The 27,989-nt window shown below is 44.3% G+C and overlaps 1 protein-coding gene across 4 annotated transcripts in view; it reads right to left on the bottom strand.

Moving 5' to 3' along the window:
• The window catches only part of CTDSPL (CTD small phosphatase like), a 79,978-nt gene extending 63,489 nt beyond the window's left edge, over positions 1-16,489 (bottom strand). The window contains exon 1 of one of the 4 annotated variants that reach the window (XM_068673328.1): positions 15,524-16,489. In XM_068673328.1, coding sequence (XP_068529429.1) covers positions 15,524-15,599 — 76 coding nt within the window. In that variant the 5' untranslated portion in view covers positions 15,600-16,489. The remainder of the gene's footprint in view (positions 1-15,523) is intronic. The other 3 variants (XM_068673327.1, XM_068673331.1, XM_068673330.1) reach the window with 3 other exon arrangements.
• Positions 16,490-27,989: the final 11,500 nt, after the last annotated feature.

Here is a 27,989-nt window from a genome sequence, read left to right as displayed (position 1 = left end):
GCATCTTTTAAGCTCACCTGTTTCTAGCTTTCCTTAGAGACCAAGCTTTTACACTGCTTAGGCTTTTACTGTTCTGAACAGATGCAAGCGCTATTCCCATAGAAGTTTGCTTCCTATTTCCTACCTTTTATGCTGCAGCTATCATCCTAACGCACAAAAGCCCCCACCCTAACATGCTCAAGGTGTAAACCTGGCATTTGTCAGCCTGACACACAGCAGATTCTGCCTTTGTCTTCACCCTCATCCAAATTACTTTTCTGAATGTGTCACTGGGCAATTAAAAAGAGTTCATGAGTGAATTACTAAGCCTTTTAGGAAATACATGCTAGTTGCCCACACCCTCTCAAGTACCACCATGTCAAATCCCTAACAAAAGGGTGCTGGGAAGGAGGAATATCCCTTTCAGAGGTCCTCAGCTGCCATTCTCATCAGTAGCTCACAGCCCTAAGCTTGACATGTAGTGTGACTTTGTTAGACAACAGCTTTGAGAGTGGAATTTTGTTTCTTCTAGAGAATTTTTATACCAAAAAAAAAAAAACACCTGGATAAACAAGCATTTTGTTATTCTTTTGCACAGGGATCTGCAGGTGTCCTTTCCATCCTCAGCTGCTGTATGGCACCATGGGACCGAGCACTGGCATTCACCTCTGTAGCACACGCTGCTCCTGTACACACACAGAGCAACTAACAGATATCTAAAGAAGCACACACAAATATTTCCAACTGCTGAAATCACATTAAAGGGTTAAGAAGATAGCACTGAAAAATAAAGCCACAAAATCCCTCTCTAACGTTAGTCTGCCAGCCTCAAATGAACAATAAGCCTTTTCTTTTTTCTTTTTTCATGTAGCAGAAAATTAAAGCTCAGTATTTTAATCTTGAAAAACGATATTGCCAAATAAGAAAACCTAAAAAGGGCTTGTATGACACCTGAAAGGTGATTTTTTTTCTAAACTGACATTTACATCAGACTGAATTTTTAAAAGCTTTCAGTCATCTTTCCTCCAGCTTCACGCCAGCTGCCTTATTCCCCTTTTTCTCAGTTTTCTGTTTACACCCCAGAAGTATCAGACTATTTTTTTTTCCTCCTTTCAGATTCTTTCTATTTAGGCATCTTCATTCCCTTAAATTACTTCCTTGGACATTAATAGCAGAGGTAGTGCAATACCTCAGCGTGCCAGCAGAAATAAAATACCACCTTGTTAATCATTGATCACAGAAAAAGGGGGAAGAGTGTAATGGCTAAATGCCTTGTAAATATTTACTGAATCGCGAGCTTGCATCATGAATCTTACTGTGCCAAGCTTCGGCAGGGAGCTAAGTTTCATCCTTAATATCAGAGAACAGGGCCATTAAAATCATACCACTGAGCAGACAGCTGAGCTTACAGATTGATTTAATCTGGTCCTTGGCTGTAAATTCACTGCCCCAACCCAAAACGCATAGCAAGTACCTGCGTTGAAATGACTCCCCTTGAACTGAGAGCTTAAGCTCTCACAAACAAAGTCCTGTCCAGGTGCCAAGCCGCACATACCTGCAGGATGAGACACGGTTCCAAAATTTTACAGCCTGAAGTTCACAGGAGGAGGAAGGTGGGAAGTAGGGATACGAAGGGAGGTTCTAGAAGAAGACCTGTGAAGCACTGATCTTAGAAGAATGGTTTCTAGAGCAACAAAGTCAACACGACTGAAGTTACAGGTGTTTAACATCCATGCTTTACAGGGGTACTTCCTATTAGACCCTACAGTTACCTTTGAAGAAACTGGAGTATCTGTCACCCAGAACATTTTGTTCTAGGAGAGCACGTTTAACACACTGAACGATGATCGTATCTACCCCAAATCATCACCACTAAAAAGTTACGACACTGTTACACCTCTTGTTCTTTCCCGTATTACTGCTGTGAGCAGAGCAGGGCTGAGATCCCCTGATGCAGGCAGGGTCCCACAGCTCTGCCAAGCTCCTGCCCCACTGCTGAGAGCAAACTGAGACCCAGACATTGACGCTGCAAGTCCAAGGAAACTTGGAAAAACAAAAAGTCTTTGCTGTAAAGAGCTATGAAAAAATAATTTTGCTATGAGCACAGTGTATGCGTAATTCCTGAATGTACATCTTAAAAGAGAAGATTTACTTTTGTAATGGGATGTAGACTTCAGACTTCCTCCTGAGCAGTGCCCTGGACTATCAACAGGTGTATGGGATCTGCAGTCTGCATCCCCTCAAATACTCCTGTATTTCACACAACCCTATTTCCTCCCACGTAGCCAACTTTAACAGGAATCCTTCTCCCTTTCCATACCTTCCCTTCAACACTGGAGATTTCACAAAAGCAGGGAACTAAAAGCTTGTTACAATGACTTTTCCTAGATAACTATGCAAAGGATCATGAATCTGCAAGTACCTTTAATTCAGAACCAGACAGTTAAAACAGATTTTTTTAAGCTTCTGTAGAAACGCTGAAGGGTGAGCATATAAAATGCTGGGGCTACTCACTCAGGAAGCCAGCTGCCAAAACACATCGGAGACAGAATTAGAAGAGGTGATATTTCATCAAATTCCCTTGCAGCTTTTCAGGTTTGTCAGCATCGTATAGGAACAGTGGACACCGCCAGAAAGGCCCTCGGAATAATGCAGCCTTTCCATAACCCTCTATATTGTTCTCCTGGCTGCCTGACGGACACAAGGAGAAGTTTCTCCACAGTGGCAGAACAACAGCCCCTGCTGATGCCGGCATCGGGTTTGCCTCTGTGAGGATCGCGATGGGACTTCAGCGTGAGGCCAAACCCCAGAAACGGCAACCTGAAAATGCTGGCCAAAGCTTATCAGGGAGGGAAAGTTGGTGAATCTCTTCAATGTTTTATTAAATTACTGATTAAATTCAGCGGGGTATGGTGGATGCTGGGGCATGGACCGACTCCCAGCCCGCTGCGGGCCCACACTACCCAACACTCTTCAGAGCAGCTTCACCACTGGAGAGCCCGTTTTAACCGCCACCCCCAAGGCTGCTAAACTTAGAGAAGCTGAACGCCACCGATACCCGTGGAAATTTTTGTCAAGTTCTCGTCTCTTTTCCTCCTTTCTCTGAAGGTGAGGCTAAAGATAAGCTGGGCACCTCAGTGTCACTGCCACGCTGCGGTGCAGCCAGGCACCCACGCGGCCTGCACAGCGCCCAGATAAAGTTATGGAATTGGGATTTTGAACTCCATTCCACTTAATTTTACTCACAGCCAAGGAGAAAGGACAGAGAAAAGCTGCACATGTGCCCTTTCCTTTTCATGGAGGCCCAAGGACTCAGCTTACATCGCCCTACAGCAGACCTCTACACCACAGATGATTAAAACAAAACCACCTTGCTCGGGTCCACACAATACAAAGCCACGTGCTCATTTTATACCAAACAGAATGGAAGAGGCTCTGACCTCCAGATTTATCAAACAAATCGAGGAAAATTCTCCTGGTCCTGACCACCTGGAAGGCACAGCAACATTTCCATTTTTCAGTCACGAAAAGACTTCCAGTGCTGCTAGCAACAGTTTGCACATCTGACCGAGAATATTCTAGCAGATATTTAAGCACTGCACTATTTAAGACTCCTCCAAGCAAGGTAAATGACTGTAATTAAAATACCAGTGACAGCTGAAAGCCATGTTTCCGAGAGAATACTGCAAAATTAACGGCATCCAAGATGAGCAGTACAGCATCTCTTCTGGTCACGCGTCCTCAGCCGAAGCACAGCAGAACATCTGGCTCAGCTTCTCCTCAAAAAGCACGAGAAGGCTGAAAGCAGTACACAGGTGGTGTTTGGGAACAAACAGCCCAAAAAAAGCCATCAGCAGCCCACTTGCAGCACCGGGCAGCGAGCGCATGGGCCCCGAGCCGCCTCCTGGCTCCGCGCAGGGCACGGCTAATTGCATGCGGTCTGACAGCAACAACAGGAGTGGCAGATTTGGGCACTCCGACCAAAAGGCAGGTCACAGTTTACAAGCAGAATGATATTTTTTTTCCTGTTAGCGTTCCAAGGACTACATTTAGCCTCTGGGAAATGATATGAATAGAAGTGATGTTTTCCAGAGAGAAGGGTGCTAGCGTTAGATTTTGCCCAAACATTACCAAAGAAGTATCTTCAGGTTAAGCATCTGAGTCCTTCTGCTGCTCCATTTACTTGACATGTTTTACATTTTTTCTAGAAGAATTATAAAGTGACCTCTCTAGTAAATGCCGCCTGCTCCCTTTCACCGAAACAGACCATAAATCAAGAATTTACCACGTTCATCTTCAACCCTCTTGCTCAATACATTTTTATTATTATTTAACACGCAAGCCAGCTGTTTACAGAGATGTTAATCCATGCAGGCTTCACAAAGAAAAGAGAATTTAGTGGTGTTTTGCCACATAGTGAACTTGAGATTTATAAAGTATTTATGAGTGCTGGGTCCAAACAGCAATCTCATCAGATACAGACAAGTATCCAGTGTTTATTCTCTTGCAGACTATGCAACCTGAAGAAATATTTGGCTGCTTTTTATGAAGAAATAGAAAGCAAACTACTTTCAAAGACATTTGCCTTCTGGACTTGGTCATCCTCTCTACAACTACATTTTATCAGCTATTTAACTGAAAATGTAAGATACGGATTCCCAGGGAATCACAGCTGCTGTACACATATGGTCTTAATTAAAGCAAGAAAGCCCATTTACTCCTGTAAAATACCTCCCAACAGCCAGCTAGCTGACTATCACCTAACCAGCTATTAACAAGGTGAAAACTGTGACCCTGTTTTCCAGTCAAAATCATTATCCATTCAAAACGGAGACCTTATTATCCAAACCAGGAATCTTCAGCTGACCTTATTAGCAGAACAGAAGATAAAGAGAGCCTTTTGTTACTTGAGGAAATCATCTCCACAATAATATATATATTATCTTTTGGAAAAGCAGCATGTTTTATCTTCCTTTAGCATCCATTGAAGACGTTCTCAAAAATAAACCACACCTTACTTCTGTTTTAGGGCAAACACTACTCAACCAAAACCTTGTGCACTGCCATCCCGCTTTCCCAAGGTGTTGGAGGGAGTTTTGTGCAGGGCAAGCCCCAGGTTACCTCGCTGAAAATCACACTGCTATGGCTCTGGGCATCATCTCAACATTGCCTTCTCACGCAGATTTTCATGATTGGTTTCCTTTTTTTGGGCTCACATCTCTGCTGTTATTACTGTTTGTTTTGTTGCTTTATTTTTAGGAGCAGAGGGGAATCATGCTTCTTGTCACAAAGCTCCAGTGAGTATTTTAGGATATATAATTAGTAAAGATTACAAGCGTTATGCGAACAGACTTGGGTGAAAGAATTACTTTTGGGTTGTGGGGGAGGAATCGGAACCATCTGGTGCACAACGAACTCCAAACCTGTGCAAATTGTGTTTGAACAGCATCACAATAGCACAAGGTCAACGTTCAGTTTTGCACCTCGGGGCTCATTCTAGCATATTACACATTGCAAAATGGAGTGGCAGAGCTTCATTCTTTTTATTTAGGACATTTTCTGAAAGGACACTTTGAATAGAAATTATAAAGCAAAACCTCCTTCTGATCTCATCTTCTCTTGAAATGTGGCAGAGCAGTCACCGAGCACCTCTCAGCAACTAATGGGCACAGTCCCTTACTGATGAACCTGGTCCTCCGGAGTGCATTAATGTTGTTCCTGCATCTGGGGCAGATTTTTTCTGAAATAGCTTCTTTTTCTCCTTTTAATAAAGCTACAGTTCTGTAACTTGAGGCATAACAGTATTTAGTTATTACATTTAAATACAAAGAAGGTTTGATTTAAGGGCATGGAACAGAATCCATCACTACCAAGACAACAGGTAGTGACATTTCTAAAAACTCAGCTCTCGAAGCTCATTTGCCTGCCAGAGTGATGCTAAAAAGGTGATTTATAGGAAAGTGCAGCAGCAATAGCACAACATGTAAATACAGGAATGAAACTTGAACAGATTCCTGCTTCAAAACTGCCAGGTCTCATTCCCAGTTTTGTTTGACCCTATTCCTGCCATGACATGCTTAAAAATAAAGAGTGGCAGCAACTGAAGGACTGCAGGGCAACGTGCTGGCCACCAGCAAATCTTAAAGCCTTAGCGGAGGGGAAAAAAAACATCAGAAACAATAAGCATGCTTTGTAATAATATTCATTAAAGTTGGCCAGGTAGTACATCTATGTTGTTAGCATCCTTTTCAGTAGACAGCACAGATTTGCTGTACTTTCAAAATTTCTTATGATGTAGAATAGAAATTATTTGAATTTCAGGGTGCAGTTTGCCTCACAGTTTCAGTTTTTTTGTGCTAATCTGGCGAAAAAACCATTTAGGTCTTCAGTACACTTCACAATTACGGAGGTTGCTTTTTGTTTGTTTCACTTTCATTCTCCATTAAACTTCACCATACTTGCTTCCTTGACATCTTTAATCTCAACACAAGAGGGAATCTTCCAGAAAGGCAGAAAAATTTTCAAATGAGGGAAAAAAAAAAGAAGTCCAACAACTATGTGCTCATGATAAACCCGATTAAACAAATCCACTTAAAATCTCATTCCTTTGTGGATAAGCACTTTACAGACCTCTACACTGATGCAAATTGTTTTACAGTTATGTTGTAAACCTCCTCCTTCTGGGACTTTTCAATTGATGTCAATTTGTAATTAGCAAATGAATTGCAATGAAGACTGCATTCAGCACTCTTTTCCCTTTCTTTTTTTTTGATTCCCCAATGAACGCAGAACCCAGGCCCCCTTTCCAAACCTCCCAACTTACTGATTCTCAACACGACCAGCTTCATATCATGAGAGTCAGGAGAACTGGCCGCCGGCCAACGAGTGGCTTGGCGAAGGGAATCATCCTCCAGCACGCACAGCCCATCACCCAGGAACCCCGGGCACGAGTTCACAAGGAATGTGCCTTCAGATACTTGACATATTCAGTTGGTGTTTACATAAAGGTATTTCCCCCCTCCTTTCCTAACTGGTGGGTGACAATTCATGTGCTGGAATGCGATCAGAGCCTTTAAAATACTACTTTTGTTGGTGTAAATGCAAACTGCAGTCAGTTAATCCTGTTTAGGAACTCCTAGGTAAATTATTCTGGCAACCAGTCTTCCCGAGGATTATTCAGGTGCAGGAGCAAACAGCTCCTTTTAGCCAAATTGGATGTTTTGCCTTTAATTCTGAAGGCATGCTGTATGATGGGAAGAGCCCTAGCACCCTTACTCTTTTGTTACTTCTCATGCATCTCCTCCGTTTCAACACAGCACAATTTCCTCTTGAGGTTTTAAAATGATTTTTAAAAAGAAAACAGAAGAAATAAATATCTCTGCTTTAAGAGCCAAGTCTGTTATGCTGTAGCAGTGATCCTGCATTGGACAAGACCAAGATCGTTATCTCACTAGATTTTAGTAAGAGTTCAGAAACGCAAAAGATCTCTCTTCAACACCATTTTGGCCAATTTGCCAGGGCCAGTCTGGCCATGCAAATGTTTCAGGAGTTCCTCACGACTACACCATCTCCCTCCTCAAACACCTCCCATCATTTCTCATAGCAGAACCATCCCAGGCACAAACAACTAGCAGCACAAAACATCTCTGAGCCCCTCAAACCTGAGCATCATCAGAGCATGAAGAGGCAGCAGGTATAATCCAGAAACTTAAGATGAGAATAAAAAAGGAAAGAATGCAAAATACAGCAAGGGGGATAATTAAAAATAAAAATCAAACAGTTCACTCCAAAAATCCCCATAAAATATTTGTTTAAACTCTTCTCCCGAAACATTTTGCTTTCCACTGCATTCCTCAAATTGTGAACGTGTATCTAACTATTTTTAGTTTACACAAAGCCCTATAAACCTCATTTTTTAGATTTGTAAGGCTTTCATGAGGGTTTATTGAGATCTGCTATTATCTTAAAATTGCCTTTCTCCTCCAGGTGGTAAATATTAGATCTTCCAATGTGCTTGGCAGAAGGCAAGGATAAATTATTAAATATCTTCTAGGAATGTGTCACTAATGACCACTCCTTCGCAGAGTACTTTCATCTGAGCTAGCACTAAGGAAAACCTGCCAACTTCACGATTCAAGCAAACCTGAGACCGCAAAACAACTTTGAGACCTACACCCACTATTTTTAACTTTACCAAAGCTTTCTGATAGCTAGATCTCAAATAACCCCATGTACACGCGTTCATAGGTTCGAAGATGCAGATATTCAGACGTGTATGCTCATATCAGCTTTTGTGAACAAAAAAGCAGCAGCACATGCAGATTCTTACATGCATTCCTGGAACAGCTACGTATAAAATTCATACCTTTACAAAAATTCACCTTCAAACCTTTCTTCAGAGCTACACGACTTGATTCTTCTACAGATGTCCATCTGCTGGGGCACTAATCCTTGCTAACAGCTATGTTTGGTGATGCCAGGAGCTCCCTTCTGGCTCTGGAGATATCTCTACCCCTCACTGCCAGAGCCAGGAGAGAAGTGCTGTACCAGGGAGATGACAGCCTTGCAAATCACAAAATAGGAAAGGTTAAAGTTTCACTGCTGGTTGCAGCAGACAAGGAAAGGGCAAGATTTGTTCTGCTGCTAATTCTGCTGGGAATCCTGGGCTCCAGCTCGGGAAGCAAGAGAGCTTTGGGGGTGGGGGAGAGCAGGGAGGTGACAAAAAATCAATACATCACTTTCTACCAAGAAAATAAGGAGGCCCTGCAACAGTAACAGAGGAAAAAAAAAAAAAACAACACTGGCAGAACTGACTGGTCCATTACCCAGGAGAGATGCCTTAGCTTGAAACAAAGCCACCAATATATATTCCATAAATTCAGGTTGAGATTCACCAAGTATGTGTTTTCTACTGAAGTGCCCTGATTCTTTTTTTTTTTTTTTTTTTGGAAAAAAAGTCTTAAGAAATTATATACACAGCAGTTTTTGACAGATCAGACATCCTTCATTTGGGGTGGTTGTTCTTCTGCACAAAACACAGCCTGCAGCATCTTATTTGGCCCTGTCCATCAGGCTTTGAAAATACAAATAGAGGTTCAGAAGAGATTAATAGTTCTTCTCCACAAAAATAAATACAGGAAAAAAAAACTCATTTAAAAACTCAGGATCCTTAGAATACAAGTCTACCATATATTTATTAAGGTTCAACTCGCAATAAATTTCCTAAATAATAGAATTCCAGTTTCTAGTGCCTCCAATCACTTCTAATAATGGGGTTTTCTTTTATAAATCATACTTTATCATCATGTACAAAGAAAATAAGCCGTGCACTTTTATGTAAGCGATCGCTCTGATAACACACTGATTAAAGCCTACAAACTTTACGTAGGCACCGCACGCACAACCTTCCTTGCTGGTTTATCTACAGATATTAAGAGATAAAAATACCAGCTATGGCACAAAGCAGTGACTGGTACTGAAAGTACCAGGACTATATAGGACTTGTTTTGATTTATAAATTCTTTTGGACTTGCAGCAAACACTCTAAGAATATACAGAAAGCCAAAATTACATGACAGGGTTCCTGGAACAGGATTTTTACTGTTCTATTTCGATGCTCCTTCTGCTTTCCATATTTGTCGTATCTGTGTCCATTTTACGCCTTAACCCTCTCCGAGTAAAAATAAAGCAAGCTCCCATCAAACTCGGGCAAAAATAGAATTTACAGGAGATTAACATTTCCAATATGGAAGTCTTAAAAATATCTCTGGCTACATCACAGCACAGAAGGCATCCTTCCCCTGTGCCTGCCCGCAGCCGCCCCTGACTAAAAGCTCTCCAAGCGAACCCCACTGACACCCAACCCTCCCCAGCTCCACCACGCCATCCCATATGAAAATAAAGCTTTTATCCACATTGTTTGATAGAACAGACATGCAAAGGGTTTGGGGGATTTCTGTGGGATTTTTCAGTCAGGTTTGTGGTGCTGCAGGAGTCGCCTGAGGCGTAACCCTCGCCAGCAGTCCAGAAGTGGCCTTTGGACACCTAGGCCAGCTGATCAGCTCTCGTAACTCAACTTGGGAAACGTCTTTCCCTTTCTGAACACACTCATAACAGGGGATGAGTAGACACAGACAATCACCCATGTGGGCAAAGTCCCTCTGATGTTAGCAGGAGAGCACCTGCGGCCTTTCTTCTTACCATCACCTCTGTCTCCTGAACAGAAACACCTCAAATATAACCCAAAGTAAGCCACCTGAGCAACCTCAAAGGAATTCCTCATGGGGTAGGGTTGAGCAATGGGTAAATTCACCCCCCAAATTAACGTTTCCATACCCAGGACTGCCTAAAACTGGATTTTCAATGGAAACTAGTGCCGACCAACAACCACGGTGGTCACCGCCAGCAACTTCGTCCAGCAAAAGCTTATCACAAAAACAAAGGCCTACTTATTTACAGAGTAAATATTCAAAATTTGACATATATACAATATGTTGGCTAGAACAACTCTGTAGCCATTTTCATATGTGAATTATGAAATTTACAAGACAGCAAAATCCATAAATTAAGGGTTTTGTAAGAGAAAAATCAGACTGCAAGAGTTAAACCTATCTAGCAGGCAGTGGGAACAACACCCTTCAGCAACACTGACCAGGACAAGTGAGTTTCGTTTCTCTCAGCTTTCACTTTCCCAGCATTTTCGTTTGGTATTGCTTTGAAGAAACGAAACGTGGGCAGACGCTATCCGGAAGCATATTTGTGGGGGTCAGATTAAATTCTGCAAGATGAAGCGCAGCATCGACATTTCCCTGATTATCTCCGAAAATGCTATTTGCATTTCTGAATGCTGAATTGACAAAATGTAGGTCAACTGTTTTTTTTTTTTAAGGCATGTTAAACTTCTGAACACTCAAGCTAAATTACTTCATTAAAACAAATACGAATTTGAGATGATATGAAGAAACGATAATACTGCAGCTTGCCGACACTAAATACTAGATATTCCTGCAAATTATCGTTCGCGTTACTGCCGTGCCCTTCAGCTTGTTCACTGCTACCTTAAATCAAATCTTGGGTTACTACAGGTTACTACAGCCTCCCTGGAACATAAAACCTACTGTATGGTTACTCTGGTTTCATGTAACAACTATGTCATTAGTTAATGATTTAAAATTTTACCCTCCGTGCGCAATTCACATTCCAATGTGGTGCCGAAGAGGTTTTCACTTCCATTTCTTAATGCTACATTAAAGTAAAAATACTGTAGTTAATATTATAAAAATTTGTTGAGACAATGTCTCAAGGACATTAATGTATCTTTTGAATGTTTAAGTACTTTAAATCCTGATGAAGCAGTAACAAAAATGATTCCTTAAATATTTTCATATATTTTCAAAAGGTATCTTACAGAAGATACAATTAAAGACTTGTTCTGGTTGCATTCTCAAATAGGCTTTTAACTTGAGATCTTAACTGCTTGTTGTTTTAAGTGATAATTAATACGGCCTTTTCATTGGAATAAAATTGGAAAAACAAACAGTAAGTTTGCCTGTTTGTCAAAACATCCTTGGGGAATTACACTGTTCATTAAAAAAATTGGTAATGGTTGTGGACCTCTTCCAAATGCTTCACTGCAGAAGAAAATACACTTTTGTAGACACACTAAAACAGTCAGGTATTCTAAATAACTGAAAACAGATGCCCAGCTGACAGATAGATGCTAGTGAAGTCAAGAAGGACATACCCAGAGGCAGAAAATGGACCACCATGGCTTGAAAGGCTGGGTACCTCTACAAGGACTGGGTTGGTATTGCTACTGCTGAACCAGCCACAGGGAAACACCTAGAATTTGCATCAGCCACAAGGAAGAAATCAAAGCACATAGATAAAAAAAAAAAAAAGTGAGATTCACTCCACTGGGCTGATTGCCTGTTACCCACCTGTGATCACACTCTCTCTGCTGTACACAGTGCACAGGCTTGTCATCATTGCTCAGCTTTCTAGAGATGTAACTGGTACATGAGAGGTCACTGTTCAACTGAATAATAAGAATATTTCTACATTTTCAACACCAAATAAACAAACAGCTGATTTGATCTAAAAAACTAATTATACTGAGTCAGATTCAGATTTTTCTTGATAGGTTTTCTTTATGTTTTCTTAATTGCTCACACAAATGGCTGATACAACATGTCCTTTCACATACTTATGTCCACATGTTAATTTCTAGTGACAAGTATTGTTAATGCTTCAAGTTGCTAAATGTGCCCAAATTACCACAACATAAAATAATGCTGTGAAAAACTTCTGCTTTCTGTACTTCACAAGCTAAGGGGGGATTATATTTTTCATAAATTTAATGCTGAGGATATTTTTGATCACCAAATGGGAGAATGTAAGTTTACATTTTCCAGAACTAATGTAATAACATCGACACTGGCCAAAATCCTCTAGGAGCGCGAGCACCACATGCATTTCCAAGCAAACATTACAATAATAATAAAATATGGTTGTAGCAACTTTCTGTGCTCAGCTTTCATGTTGACAGACAACTAAATACAGTGCACCACCGTGTGGCAATATATTAAGGCACGGTTCGTGTGCCAAGACCTGTTTTTTTCCACTTTCCACAATTTTGGCTATTTGTTAAAAACAAATAGCTCCATCTCAGTATTAATAAGCTTCTCTTTAATGAGTTATCACAGCTTCACTTATTTCAAAAGCCCATTTTTAATACACCTGGATTAGCAAAAAAATATTTGGACATTTTTATTTATAAAGCACGATATTTACTTAAAAGCAGAGAGCAGAAGTGCCCCATGATGAGAAAACAGCTCCTGCCAACTGTGTTCCCTCCCTTCCACGAAAGTAATTGAGCATAAGCATATACTGTACATAACGCTCCTTTTAAACATAAATACAGGTTAAAAAAATACAGCCAGGCTAAACACTGAACTCACAGTTGATTAAAAGCTTCAAAAGTGTTAAAAAGAAAAAAAAAAACACAACACTTCCAGGTACACACACGTATTATTTAGCAGTTACCCAGCTATTGTAAAATCATTTCTCTGCAGCTTAAGGAGAAGAAAAAAATTCATTTGTCACAAGAAACACCATGGGATCTCCCCCAAACCTACAAAACCCAACTCCTGAAGGCACTACGTGCCCCTTGGGATCCCGGAGCACATTTCTGCAACCAGAAGCTGAACGCAGGGAGGTTTTCACCAGGCTCGACAGCCTCTGCTCGCACAGCACCGTGCTAGGGCAATTCCCGCTCTCACAAAACGAGCACAGGCCCAGGCGGTACTCGCAGCAGTTAAATCCCGGGTTAATTCGTTATGCCTCATGTGCGTTAGCCATTTTGTGCCATAATTTGGGCTCAGCCCCAGCCAGCAGCGCACGCTCCCCCTGGGCACCATCATCTCGGCTCCAGGCTCTCGCAGCTCGCCGGACCCGGGGGCTCTGCTAAAACTTCAGCAGTCTCACAGCAAAGCGGGTGCAGGGATGGGAATGCAATGGGGTTTTTTTGCAAGCTGCGTGCCTCAGCAGCAGGACAACCTGTAGCAGAAGAGGTAAGGGCAGCAGTGCTCATTCCCAAGCCCTGGAAGCAGCCTTGCAGCTCTCCTCCTGCAAAAGTTGCTCCGGCACGAGCCAGGTCCCCTCGCACAGCACGTACTACCATGCTGCGAGGCAGTAAATCAATCCAAAACAACAAAAAACACAGCAAAAAAAAATAATCTACCTCCTGTATCGAGCTCGTGCTGAAGTTGGCTCCGGTCTGTGAAAGTCCAGCCACCCTTCTTCCCTCTCCCCCCAGCCCACCCAGCAGCCTGCGAGGCCCCTGCTATGCAATTAAGCCCATCGTGATTTTCTGCTCCAGACAAGCCACCAGCAAGAACACAATGCGTATTATGCAAGTTACTGCATAGTTATGCAAGTTAGATGCATATTTTCGCTGCACTGAGGGCTCTGAAGACACTTGTTTGATGGCGATGCTTACTCTGATTTCCAGCTGTCAGTTTTTCCCCCCGTTTTCACTCAATTGGCTTTTTTTTTTTTTTTTTTTTAAATATTCAGACTCCAACCAGCTGCCAGCAGCATTAACGAAGCCCCTCCAGCACTTGCAATCACACCAGGGCACCATCTGAGCACCGTGGCACATCAATCTGCTCCGAAACGGGGCTGGGGAGACGGCACAGGCACAGCACCAGCCCCGCGCCGCTGCGGGTACCCCACGCTCAGCACCACCAAAAGGGGAAAACGTCGCAAGTCTCAAGGGACGAGCAAGGCCTTGGAGTGGAAGTATCACTTCTCAAGTGCTAGGAGTCTAAAAGGGAGCTATGTGAGCACCCCTGTACCAAAGCAAAGGATAATTTTTTGGTGAACCAAGTCCCTAATTGCACAATTTAAAAAAACACTAATAAATCTGTCTTCATCCTCCTGCAGTTGATGTGCAGGAGGTGAGAGGACCGTGACTTTACGCGAGCCTTTCGTCGCAATTATCCAGGAGCAACTTCTCCAGCCACCCCTCAGCACTTCTGCGATAAGCCACGCAGAAATGGAAGTGCTCTGAGCATCAAGAGCCCAGATTTTAGGGTGAAACGTACCAACCTATCATTCCTACCAGGGTACTTGGAGGTCTACAACCATGCCTCCTAGACAACACCGCCACACGCTTTGCTTGCACTCAGGAGCAATTTCTGCCCTTTCCCCTTATTTACCAACACTGCCTGCAACAAAGCACAACCCAAAACACTTCCCAAACACAGCACCCCACCCCAACAACCCCAACAACCCCAGCCACGCCACTTCCACAGCACCTTCATCCCGCCAGGACGCGGCTGCTCAGCCCGAGACCCCTCCGAGCTTCCACAAGGAAACGAGCTTAAGGGCGCCCGTCGACGTCTAACAGACTCTGGAGGAGAAGCAGCTCCCTCGGCCAAGCTGGATTCATCTTATTTTGGAGCGAAAGGCAGCCCGAGCGCGACGCTTTACGCAAGCAACAACTGTTTATCTGCCCAGCAGCTCCGGCCGCCAGCTCCCAGCAGCAGCCCACATTTCCCTGGGCGGCGAGGGGGAAAAAGAAAACAACAACAAAAAAAAAAAACAACTACAGATTCTTGAACGTGAGGCGGCGAGAAATAAAAGGAGAGGAGGGTAGAGATCAGAAATCCCCTTTTTTGGCTGTTTTGTTTTTTTATTATTATTATTTTTTTTCCTTCCCTGTTCTTTTGAGGAAAAAGAATCGCTGAGGTTTCAAAGCCTTCCAAGCGAGCCCAGCGCAGGTTCTCCTTCCTTCTCTCCTTCCTTCCTGAGCGGGGTGCGAGCTGCACTGACAGCCGGCCAAAGTTGCATCGCCGACCCTCGCGGAAAGACAGCGCTTAATGAGATCAACCCACTAATTAGCCCCCCTGTACCCCCCCAAACCTCATTCCCGAGCCCTGTGCTGGAACACCTCTGGGCAAAGGGGTTGGGGGGGGGGGGGGGGGGAAAGGGGTCAGTGGGGGAACCCTGGGGTCTCCCGGCGCAGATTTCGGTGGCTCACCTTTATCCTGAGCGCAGGACAGGATCTCCTCCTCTTTGGGGTTAGTCACCTGGGTGATAATGGACGGGTTGTCCATGGAAACAGAGGGAGATTTCACCCGGCTATTTCCCTCCCGGAGGCAGAGGCTGGCGTTGCGAGGCGAAGGGGGGGGGGAACGGAGGGAGGGAGGGAGGAGGGGGGGGGGTTGTTTGTTTGTTTAAAAATCAATACGCAGATTTAAAAAAAAAATAAAAATAAAAAAAATAAAATAAAAGAGTCCAGGAACGAAGCCAGGCGGGGAGGAGGGGGGGGGGGGGGGCACCGCGTATGGGGCCCCTCCGGCCCTACTGCTGCTTCCTCCTCCTCCTCCTCCTCCTCCAGGCGCCAATTCCCCACGGAGGAGGAAGGCCGGGGGGGGGGGGGGGGGGGTGCGAGCCCAACCCCCCCCCTAAAAAAAAATAAAAAAATAAAAACCCCAAAACACCCCCGGCCCCTGCCTCCCGCTGCCGCCGCGCGGCCACACGCAGCCTTCCTCCCTCCTCCTCCTCCTCCTCCTCCTCTTCCTCGGGAAGTTCCCCCCCCACCCCCCCGGGCTCCCTTCCTCACGCCGCCCCCCGCATCCACCTGAGCTCCCCCTCCCCTTCCCTTCCCCTTCCTTCCCCGGCTCCCGGGCCGCCTACATGCCCCCGCCCCGCTTATCTCATCCCGCCTTCCTCCTCCTCCTCCTCCTCCTCCTCCTCCCTGCGGGCTCTCTCTCCCTGCTTCCCCCCCCCTTCCTCCTTATTCCTCCTCCTCCTCCTCCTCCTCCTCCTCTTCCTCCTTCTCCTCCTCCTCCTCCCGCCGGCCGAGGAGCCTCCGCCGAGCGAGGCTGAGGATGAGGAGGGCAGCACCAAGGGGGGGGGAGGGAGGCCGGGGAACGAAGGGCCCCGCCCCACCCCGCCCCCCGCACCGCGGGGAGCTCCAAAATGGAGGCGGGCGGCGGGCAGCGCCCGGGCCCCGCTGCGCGGTAAACAAGGGGGCGGGGCTACACCCACAGGGGGCGGGGCTTAGCTGAAGGAGGCGGGGCTTAGCCCGCATTGGTTTTAATGGAGGTGGGCGTGGCTAAATGCAAAGGGGGCGTGGCCACGGGGCGGGGTTCCCCCTCGGAGGCCCTCGAGGCGCTGAGGGGCCCCCGAGGCTGGGAGGCGCCGGGGAGGCGCTGGGGCAGGGGCCGGCCGCCAGCGGGGCCCCGCCGCCATTTCCTTGCCTCAGCGCGGCTGGGCGGGAAGGGGTCTCGCCTCAGGGGGCGGGTGGCCGTGAAGCGATTCTCAGCTGAGCCTTGCAGCTTCTCGCAGTGAAAAAAAAATATGTATTTAATAACTTCAAAGCCTGCCCGTCTAGGAATTGCCACTTTACCCTGCTTCTCCTGTCCTGCTAAGTGCCTGCTGCTAGGGGCTGAGGCACGGTGCTGGGCAGGGGAAGGCATCCACGCACAACTGGCTCATCCGTGGGGCTGTCAGAGTAAATAAAAATAAATAAAACCTTTACAAAACAGTAATCATAAGTAAGGAATTGCAGCCATGTTCCTCTCCCTGAAGGATAAAACAATACATATTCCCAATGTGTATACAAGTCTATTGCAGCCTTGTAATAAAAAGGACAGATATTTTAAATCCCGTAAATTAATTGGGGAAAATCCTTTTGTAACAGCCACAGACCCAGGCAATGGGAGTTTTGCAGCACTGGTTACGACTGTCTCTTCTGCTCTGAGATGAGAAAGCCACAGCCTGCAGTTCTACACACATACATAAATATGTATATAATGTAGATAGCTCCGAACAGTTTTAATTAATAGGGTCAAAAATGAGGCAATTCAGCTGCCCAGCCAGGATGCAGAGCTGACCATTGCGTTGAATTCGAGCAAGAGCATCCAGTTGCTCTCATTGCAGTGCTCTACTGTAAAGGGAGGCAACAGGCCTGGCCTCGAGGAATTTCTAATCTACAGCAGTGCCCCGTCTAGTTTTTGGGGAAAATTATTTAAAACTTGGGGGCCTTGTTTCGCTCCCAGTGAGTATATTCCTACAGTCAATGTGTTTAAATGTCTCGCTGCCAGTCTTCAAATCGCTGCATTTGTTTAATGCAGGAAAGGGTTGTTCAAAACCTAGCTGTGTGTTCTCTCACAAAGCTAACACTCCCTCGGCAGCAGTACATGCAGAGATACCAGTATTGCAGGTTTCTGGGACTTGTATTTTAGGTTTGCCCGTCCTAGTCTTATGACAAACACTTGCACAGGGAATGAGTGCAATGCCACTGCCTGCATTGCTTCCAAGTGTGCAAGTTTCAACCTGTTGTTTAGCTTCGGCTTCTCCAGACAAGAGGCTTGCAATTGCAAACAGTCCCTTACAGGTTAGATCGGCAGGAACAGGAGTTAGTACATGCTGGCTGATGGAATTGGTCCTGCTACCTGCAAAGCTTGAGAGCTCTTTCTCCTAAGCCACTGGGAGCTTTATCGCAGCACTGCCTGTGTTGTAATCCTGCAAGTGCTTGATCTTTACCCGCCCAGACACTGGAGGCATTTTTAATTATCCAATGGTTAATTTACATAGGAGCTTTTGCTGAAACAATAAATTCATACCTCTGTTATTATTTGGTATGAGTTTCTGTATCAACATTTATATTTGGATAAACCAAAGTAGCTTCCTACTAGCATTAAGACAAAGGGGCTGATTCAGAGCAAGTTTCAGAGTCATCCAGCACTAAAAACATATTCCATTTCTGTGCAGGGAAAAGGCAATTATAATGTAGAGTAGGAGAACATGTGCTCTAATGCTTCTTTTCTATGCAGGGATGAGGAGATACAAACATCTTGTCTGATGAAAAGCACGTTTTGCAAGGCTTGACAAATACAACTCTCACCCTGAGCCAATGTTTTATGTATGTTTTAAATGTTGGTAAGATTGTTTTTACAATTTACATTGTAAAACTCCTGACAAACAGCTAACTGCTTCCTCATCTTTATTAAGGAATTTGGTACGTACTTCACTTTAGGGGGGCAGCTGCCGTTTATGGTGGCAATTAATGTGGAAATAGGGTGAGAGACCATGGCAGGAAGGGACATCTCTCCCTGCGATTGTCCCTTTGCTGTTGTCACCGCCTCTTTCACCCCGCCAGTCTAAGCTGGAGAGCAGAAGAGCAGGATGCCAATGGCTCGCTGGGTGTTGTAGAAAGTCCTTGCTCTTGGGGGGCTGTAGGAAGCAGAATGGGAGCTCAGGGAGCTCAGCTGTCACGTATGAAACGTGTCCCCTAACCAGTGTTGTTCACCCCCATCTCCTGCCTCCCATTCTTGTACCAGTTACAAGACCAATGCAACAGAATCAAGAGCAACTCACGTTGTTTCTTTTCTTTACTTTCCAGACCCTCCGAAGTATGTACAGTATCTTCTATCTATGATTCTTTATGTGTTACATGAATGAAATCCTAAATAATCCTGTAGAACAGGTGCATGGTTTCCTCTCCATTTTACAGATTGGAGGTGGAGATGCAAACAAAACAACACTTTATTGGAGATTGCAGTATAAACTAATAGGAGATCCAGATTTTCATCATGACTCTTGACATTTGTCCTTGCCACTAGAACATGTCCCCCTTTCAATGCCATGGGATGTTTTATAATAGAGGGGAAAAAAAATGTTTTTTAGCAGAACTGTTCTACATTAAAAGGAAGCATTTATTTTTGTTGGTATCAGCTCAGTGAAGGCTTGACCCTGGGCCCACAATGGGAGTTTTATCCTTGACTTTAATGGAAGAACAATCAAGGTCTCATGATATTACATCCTAAAGAAAGGAAAATACTGCAGTTGGTATCAATAAGATAAATGTTTTGTAGTTCGTGTAAGCTGGTATATTCTTGCAATAAATGCTTTATTAGATTGATTAAACGTCTTAACTTCACTTCAGCTATTAATCAGTTTTGGCAGCTGTTTATTGCTTTGTATACTTCGAAGTACTGGAGATTATTCCTTAATTATCTCATTGCAGCCCATTCATTGTTTCCTAAATAGTGTCATTACAATGGTAAATTGCAACAGTAAAACAGTGTCAATACGAAGTTATGGAGTTCCCATTTTACGATGCATTCATAAAGTTAACACATTCTACTTGAAACGTAGCTGTGATTTCAACACAGTGACCTATTTCATATGGTATAAGAGATATTGATAAGAAACCATTAGAGCATGAAGTGTGCTGGGACTCTGCTTTCACCACAGTAAAGCACAGCATACCATACTCTCTTTTGGAATATATGTACATGTAAGAATTAGAACTTATTAAATTCATACTTATTTCATCACTTCCAGTTTCACCAAATGCTGTGAATTCCAAAGATTTTGTGCCTTTGAATGCAATGTATTTATTTCTTTTTGTCCGGGGGGTGGGGGGTGGGGGAAGGGAGAGAAAGCCAGACAATAGTGTCTTTTAGAGGATACTATTTTCATGCCACAGAAGGATAAAAGAGTACCAAATCAATCAGAACAAAGCATCTGCTTTTCATATTATCATCAGATCTGGCAGCAATTCATAAAGTAGCAGTTGCATAACAATTTCCATTCTAAGTCCCTTCGCACTCAACTGTAACTATACCTAACTTTAACATTATGAGTTGTCTGTTTCAGGCTGAGTGGTTTTGGGGGAATCAGAAGTACCATCAAGCCCAGAAAGATTCATGAAACCTGCTTTAGAAACTGTAGCATAAGTTGTCTCCCTCCTTGTTGCCCCAGTACATTGTTTTGGGGGAAAAAATAACATTGAGAATTTTGGTTTCTCTCTCTCTCTCTCTCTCTTTTTTTTTTTTTTTTTTAATTCTAATTACCTTTGTGTATATGATATTAGAAGATGTGGGTCCTTAGCATGGGTTAAAAGTGCTGAAGACAAGCTAACTTTATTTATTTATTTATTTTTTTAACTAGCATTAACAGTTTACCTTCAACCCAGTCTCCCCATAGACTCCTGTTCCAGAAACTTAGATTAAGGAACCCAATGAAGATGAGGCCTGATTGTGCCAGACGCGAGACACCCACATGAGAAACAATGCCTGAAAAGTACTCAAGCCAGTGTGATGCAAACATGTAATTAAAAGGCCTGGCCGTAATTTTGATGCAGGGTTGAATTCAGTTGGCAACCAACAGGTGGAAGGCTCCGTATAGCTAGCTCATCATCTGGTGACCTACAAGTGACATATCCAGTCCTTCCTAATTGCTAATGATATGCCACTGCAAGACAGCCTGCTTTTTTTTTCAGACAGCATCCAAATCATGTTCTGGCCTTTTCAGGCAAAGTCTCCCACTCACTGGGTGTGCTGGTTTTGTCTTCTGCTTCTTCTGGTCAAGTTTAAGCAGTCTCCTGCTGCCCTAAGGTGCTCATCGACATCTTAGAGCTGGAGGCGAGCTGCCACCAGGATTCGGCTGGCAGAGACATTTGTAAGGAAACTCCCACTCAGTCAAAACCAGTTGACTCAAGGCAACTATTTAAATTCCTCAACCTAAATAACTTGGCCTAAAACAGATTAGGGCTCACGCCGAAGCTTTCAAGCTACAGAAGCGATAATCTCTGCCACAGGCCCAGAAACCACCATTTAGGAGGCAACATCAGCTTTGCGTGGTATAATCGCTTGTCTGTCTGCAGCCTTAGACCATATCCATGCAATAACTTCGTGTTGGTGGCCAGAGGTGGGAATTCTGTGTCACCAAGGGACTGGCGTGGAGACATGGTAACAGGAGCAAGGATTCACTTCTGACTGTACTTCTGTTTCGTGGGAGCACAGCAGTGGGACAGGCTAAAACCCGGCTAAACCCTTATCTGCATACCCATTACAAGCACTCTGTACCTCGCTATCCTGCTCTAGCACTCCTGCTGATAGGCCTGGACAGGCCTGGTTTCCATTTCAGTTCTACTGGTTGTCAGATAGTTTATCTGCGAAACAGATATAATAACAGCTAATCTCATGTTATGGTTCCCTGGCTGTTTATAACCCCTATTAATAGTAACTGTGGAAGGCCTGGGACTAGATTTTATAGGGCACTGGGGTAACCAGTTACTGTGCATTCCCCCGAGGCTACGTAGCATCAAGTGTAGCAGCTTGTCCTTTCCAGGCTAGGTCATGACCATCTTAACTCTGTCATTCCCTCACCGAGGGGTATTTAATGATATGTTCTTGGTATTCTTTCTGTGACACGATTGGTAATCAATTGATCTTGCTCTCTGATTGATACTCCAGAATATCCCAACTGATTTCCAACAAGAGGCTCCCAAACTAAGCCCTACCTCAGGTGGGTACCTTCACAATACTTACAAGCAATTTGCTGAATTGGCTGGACTGGAAATAGCCTGGAATAAACTGGAGGGAAGTAGGATAAGTATCTGATGCTTCTATCCTTCTATAAGATGCATAGTTTTAAATGCTTTACATGTTCTGAATTCTCATTTCTGTTGCTGGTACCCAGTCTTAAAAGTGTGCATTTTATCCCCCAAATGTGGGAATATCAATACGTGATTCGCTGAGGCATTGACCACCACAACCATTAGCACATTCAAAGTTTGCCTCCTTGAAACAGGACAACAAATACCATTCTTACCGAGAGATATGACGGGACTGCCAAAGTAATAAGAGCAAAGGCATGGCGCATTAGTGACAAGGCTATGCTTTCCCATTAAGCACTTGTAAACATGGGAAGGTGTCTCTGTACTGATTCAGAGGGAACAATCTGATGAGCTGTGAGAAAGTCCTTGCTTCGTGGTATGATGAAACTCTGGATAAGAAAGGTATGACAAAGGCCTGAAACAGCCCGAGGCAAGGACTCCAGGTCATCTTGGCACGCTGGGGTATTAATTTACTCTAGGAGTCACTGGACTGAAATCATCAGTGGGAGCTAGGAAATAAAGCAGTGGTATGAATAAAGGTAGTAGAATTTGGCCTTGTTGAGAAACAGAAAAGGAGGAGTGAGGAACGCAAAAGCTCTTGTAAGTACGATCTGCAGTCATCAGAGTAAACTGAGAGTTATGGTAGGCGGCTAATTTTTTTTTTTTAAAAAGGACTTTTCAGAAGAAAATCCTGCTGACTGTTGGAAAAAAATGAAGTCAAAACAATTAGGAATTGCAACGAGAAATTCTAGCTTAATTTTATGCCATTCATTTAAAATTGCACAAATGGTAACTTAGCTTTTGGCCTCGTGCCTAGGAGAGCACCTGAGAACACATCATTGCATCATCACCCAGAGTCTATTGGCCTTCTTCTTGTAATTATGGGCTGGCTTTTGAAAGTGAAGCGGCTTTGATTGGTGAAGGCTGATCTAGACCTAACAAGCAGTGAATGACTACCACAAAAAATGCTGGCACGAAAACCACAAATTCTCTTTGAAGTCTTTGGATCTATGCTTACTTGCCATTCTGTGACCGTTTGTGTGGTTGAAATTTCGTTCACACGGCTGCTGGTGGAACATCGGAGTGTCAGGAATGTGTAAGGGCGTTTCTGATCTGGTGGGGTGGTCCCTATGGCTGGAAGCAGAGAAATGGGAGTCGAAATGGGTAGGATTGAGTGAGAAAAAGAGTATCTGCAGATACTATGAAAGGTATGTGTCGTAGCCGTAGGTATGTGTGAGGTCTGTACACACAGGGGAAGGGTTAGATGGAGGATGCGGTAAGGTAGAGGAAAGGAAAATGAGCCACAGAAAGGGTAGGAAATAGGAAGCCCTTGACCAAAAGCTCCTAACAACCTTCAACGCTTCAATCCTAGAGACTTTCCTCTGGTCATTTCCTCATAGGACATTTGTAATTTGAGGTGAACTTCAGGACTTTGTCGCTGGAGAGCTGCAAAGAAATTTGGTGGCAATTAAGCTTTAGATGTTGGAAATGCAGAGATAATTTAAAGCAGATCTGTGTCTGAATAGTATCGTCTTCTCTAGTGTTTGTGTCTGCTGTGTGTGTATAACGAGGTGGAGCCCAGTGGACACCAGGAGCTCCACATAACTTTACTTTCATGCCTGTGCAAAGCTGTGGAGGTTTTGCTGCTTGACTGGTTCCTGGTGACTCCTGAAGCAGAGGACACTGACCATCCCCAAACAGGAGTAATATCCTGTTTACACTGTCAAAGTGGTATTCCAGTAAAAGCTGGAATAGCTTGGACAGGCATACAGTTAGCTGGTCGAGGTACTAGCTGGACACCAGTGGCAGCGCCCAGGGCTCAGTACTGGGGCCAGTTTAATGTTTTTGTCAGTGATGTGGATGAGGGGATCAAGTGAAAAGTTCACAGACCATACCAAGTTAGGTGGGACTGTCAATCTGCTCGAGGGCAGGAAGGCTTTGAAGAGACAGACAATTTATCATTTGAACTAGGAAAGATGGGGGAAGGGGAGAGTTATAGGGGTGTGGTGGGCAGCAAAAAATGGCACAAATCGGGATGTGTTGCATACCCATTGCCACATCTGGGTGCATGCAGCCAGGGGAGTGAGTGCAGGAATCCTCTCGCACCCCTCCTGGGAAACCTGCAGGCTCACTGAAATCACCTCCCTGAAATGCTTGCGTAGCAATGCACCGAGCATGGGGAATAAACAGGAAGAATTGGAGATCTGTGTGTGGTCGCAAGGCTGTGATCTCATCGCAGCTACAGAAACGTGGTGGGATAGCTCACATGGCTGGAATGCTGCCGTGGAGGGCTGCTTGCATTTTAGGAAAGGCAGGCCAGGAAGGTGAGGTGGTGGAGTCGCTATTTATGCGAGAGGGAAACTGGAATGTGTTGAGCTCTGCCTGGGGGTAGGTAGAGAGTGAGTGGAGAGCTTATGGGCAGGGATTAAAGGGCAGGCTACCGTGGCTGATACTGTTGTGGGAATTTGCTGCAGGCCAGTTGATCGGGGAGAGGGAGTAGATGAAGCCTTCTACAGCGAGCTGGAAGTAGCCTCACCATCACAAGCCCTGGTTCTCATGGGCGACTTCAACCACCCTGGTGTCTGTTGGGAATACCACACAGCTAGGCACAAACAGCCCAGGAGGTTCCTGCAGAGCATTGGTGATTCACTTTTGGGCCCTTCACTACAAGAATGATATCGAGTTGCACAAGCACGTCCAGAGAAGAGCAACAAAGCTGGTGAAGGGGCTGGAAAACAAGGGTTAATAGGACTGGCTGAGGGAACTGAGGTTGTTCAGCCTGGAGAGGAGGATGCTGAGGGGAGACCTCATGGCTCTCTACAGCTACATGGAAGAAGGTTGCAACAAGAAGAGTCTCTTTTCTCAGGTGACAAGTGATAGGACACAAGAAAGTGGTCTCACATTGTGCCAGGAGAGGTTTAGACTGGAAATTAGGAAGGATTTCTTCACAAAGTAGGTGGTCAAGCATTGGGATGGGCTGCCCAGGGAAGTGGTGGGGTCCCCACCCCTGGAGGTATTCAAGAAACGTGTGGATGTGACACCAAGGGACATATTTTAGTGATGGGATTCGGTAGGTCATGTTGATGGTTGGACTTGATCTTGAATGTCTTTTCCAAACTAGATGATTCAATGATTTTATGAAAAGGGCCATGAAGCAAGCTCTGTGGTAAATATCTACAAGCAAATTAAGGGTTTAAACCTTATGAATATACTTTATGTGGGACACTTTGTACGTAGTTGAGATAATTAAAAATATTTGATGGTGAATTCAAGATACTTAAAAAATCTTGCCAAAATTAGTCTCACTGCACTGGATTCTGTACAGTATGTAGTCAGAAGTGACCCACAGCCTAAAGATTTGCAATTTAAGTGGAAGAGCTAGATTAACTGTAGGAGAAAGAAAATACAATTTCATGTGGAAAACAGAAGCACAGAAAGAGTAATTTAGCTGAGATTACATAGGCAATTTCTGTCAGGGTTGCTATTACCCCATCTGCTACCTCTCCCATCAGAGATGAAAATATCCCGTAAGATTTTGAAAACCAACCCAGTAAAGACACAAGAAGAAATATAATGTGGTAAGTTATGTACTGCTCCCGGAAGATAGACAAAGTCCCTAATTCCTGGTCCTATCACCCACCCATCAGAAACAGAGGCACTGAGTGGCCCCCTGGGATGCAAGAGCTCAGCGCTGTGAGCAGACACAAAGGGCTCACGGAGCGTGTACGATTGCCTCATGCAACCGCAGTGCAATCGTTTGTTCAGAAGGTGCCAAGTGTGAAAATGTAACTGATGCTGTGTCAGTGGGTCAGTGGGAAGCCTCTGCTTGTTTGTTTTTGTAGCCACCACCACCCCAGCAGGATACTGCTGAACCGAGATTCTCACATGAGCCATTCCCAACTTGAAGCCCGTCCCAAGCCACCAGCTTAATGAGTGCCACTGCTGTCATTTACAGCTAGCAGAGACATGGTCGTAAGTGGAAGCAAATAGATTGTGGCATTATTAGCTGAAGATGTGTAGGCAGGCCTGCCACAGCAACAGACTTCACACAGTTGCAGAGTGTTGACTGCTTTGGAGACTGATATGCCATGTAAATTCAATTAATTGGCTCTTCAGCTTGGTTGAAAGATCAGCCCATGAAGTACAAATATCTCAAGCCAAACAAATTGTTCTTGTCTGTCATGGATAATGTGCTCTGCCTGTGATTGTCTTTCAAATGTTCATCTTAACGTTCTCAGGTGATTTTCTCCAAGCTTCGCTTGATTCCACATTTCAGTTTCCCTTGGTCAGTAAATGAAACATTTTCTTTGCATGCTGGCATCGCATTCAGCTGGGGAGATATATATTTCTGGGCACAAGCCAAACTGGTGTTTAGAGACTATGATAAAAGTGGAAAACAGTGTTGCAATGTGTTGGTCCAAGCCTCATTTGCAATGCTTTGCCCCTGGCTAGTCATCCTGCAGCTCTGTGTAGCAGAAGTGTACTCTGCTCTATTTGCATGCAGAGAAGACTTTGAACTGCCTGGCATCTTGTGTGAAATTTCCCCTTGGCTGAAGGCCCTGTGCGAGATCCATGTACCATTTAAGTCCTTTATGAATTAGCTTTTACCAGAATAGTTAAATAATGAAGACAGTCTGTTGGCCAATATATTGATAAATGAATTACTTGGCTTCCATTGACTGCTATTTCTGTGAGTGTGTGGTTACTCTTTGCAAGTATTCATGCGGCTCCAGCTACACGTGGAAGTGCCTGGGTCGTGGGGTGACAGTACTTGGGAGAGTCGGGTTTTGGCCTCCCTGGGACCTCCCTAGCTCTCTCCCTAAGGCCGAGTTGGAGGCTGAGGGGTTTTGTTGTATTTACAGGCTGCCTGGGCCTGAGACAAAACCAACAAACAGCTCTAGGACACCTGCTTGACCTACACTGCTTTGATTTAGAGAAATAAAGCCCTACCCCATAGAGAAAGGGCTGAAATCCTGCTGCTCTTGGGAATGTTATTTCAATGTACTTGTTCAGTGAGTTGGCCTGGTAGCTTACAATTCAGAAACCCTAGAGCATTTGTGAATTGTGGGGGAAGTACACTATTCATTATCTGCTGTCAGGCATTCATCATTCCAGTGTAAGCTTCAATCCTCTCATCAAGATGCAGAACATTACTTATGACCAGTCACAGGCCATGAATAATGGCTCAACGAAATGAACAGTTCTCTAACAATTCAAACTCGGGTTTGTTAATCAAAACTATTCAGAGCCAGATTCTGGCATCCCATCATACACACACACTGAATAACACCTTTCCCCAGTGCTTTCATTGCATTTAAAGTTTAACAAGCTTTTTTTTTTTTTTTTTTTTTTTTTTTTTCAGTTTGACCTCACCTAACTAGCTCACAGGAAAAGCTGGAGTTTGCTTCCACCAGAATTAGTGGCTCTTGTCTCCTTCTGTAGCAGCACTTTCTGTACAAAACTGCTTGGCAGAGATGACAAATCTCCGTGTCTTTTCCTTAGCTCCATCGGATGGGATATCCACTCTGGTCAGCAGCTAAGTCCTGCCTCGAGCTAAGCACTGATTTAAACGTATCTTTTATTCTTTATGTGGGAAAAGTAACTCAAAGTGACACATTCTTTATGGGATCTTCTACACAGCAATAAAATATGACCGTATTCATCCATGTGTAGGATTATGCACTGTTCTAGTCAACCTCCCCACTGAGGTTTCACACCATCAGCAGTTCTCTCCTGTATATTGCCAAACATACTTCAGGCTCCTGGAAAGTGGAATATATTCATGTATTTGCAGCCCAGTCCCCAAGTGTTCCTCTACAAATGTTCAGAGCAGCTGGTAGCTCTAGCTCTCTTCCCCAGTCGTGGGAGGCTTCTTACATTTTTGCTATTCTGACTTGTGCCAAGGAAGCTGGTACTGCATTTCCAGAAGCAGAGATTGATTCAGTTGGCACATTTCATTTGCAGAGAGCTTTCTGGGTAGAGGTGTTAAGGTAAAGCCCTGGAAATTCTTCTGAGAACTGAGCCTTCTGTATCCAGTGCTATCTTTGTATCATAAAGCCCAGCCTTGGCACTGCACGTATTAGGTATTTCT

The sequence above is a fragment of the Anas acuta genome, chromosome 2 (assembly GCF_963932015.1).
Source record: "Anas acuta chromosome 2, bAnaAcu1.1, whole genome shotgun sequence".
Taxonomy (NCBI): Eukaryota; Metazoa; Chordata; class Aves; order Anseriformes; family Anatidae; genus Anas; species Anas acuta.
The sequence above is the reverse complement of the archived record's forward strand: the minus strand, read 5'-3'. Positions and strand labels throughout refer to the sequence as shown.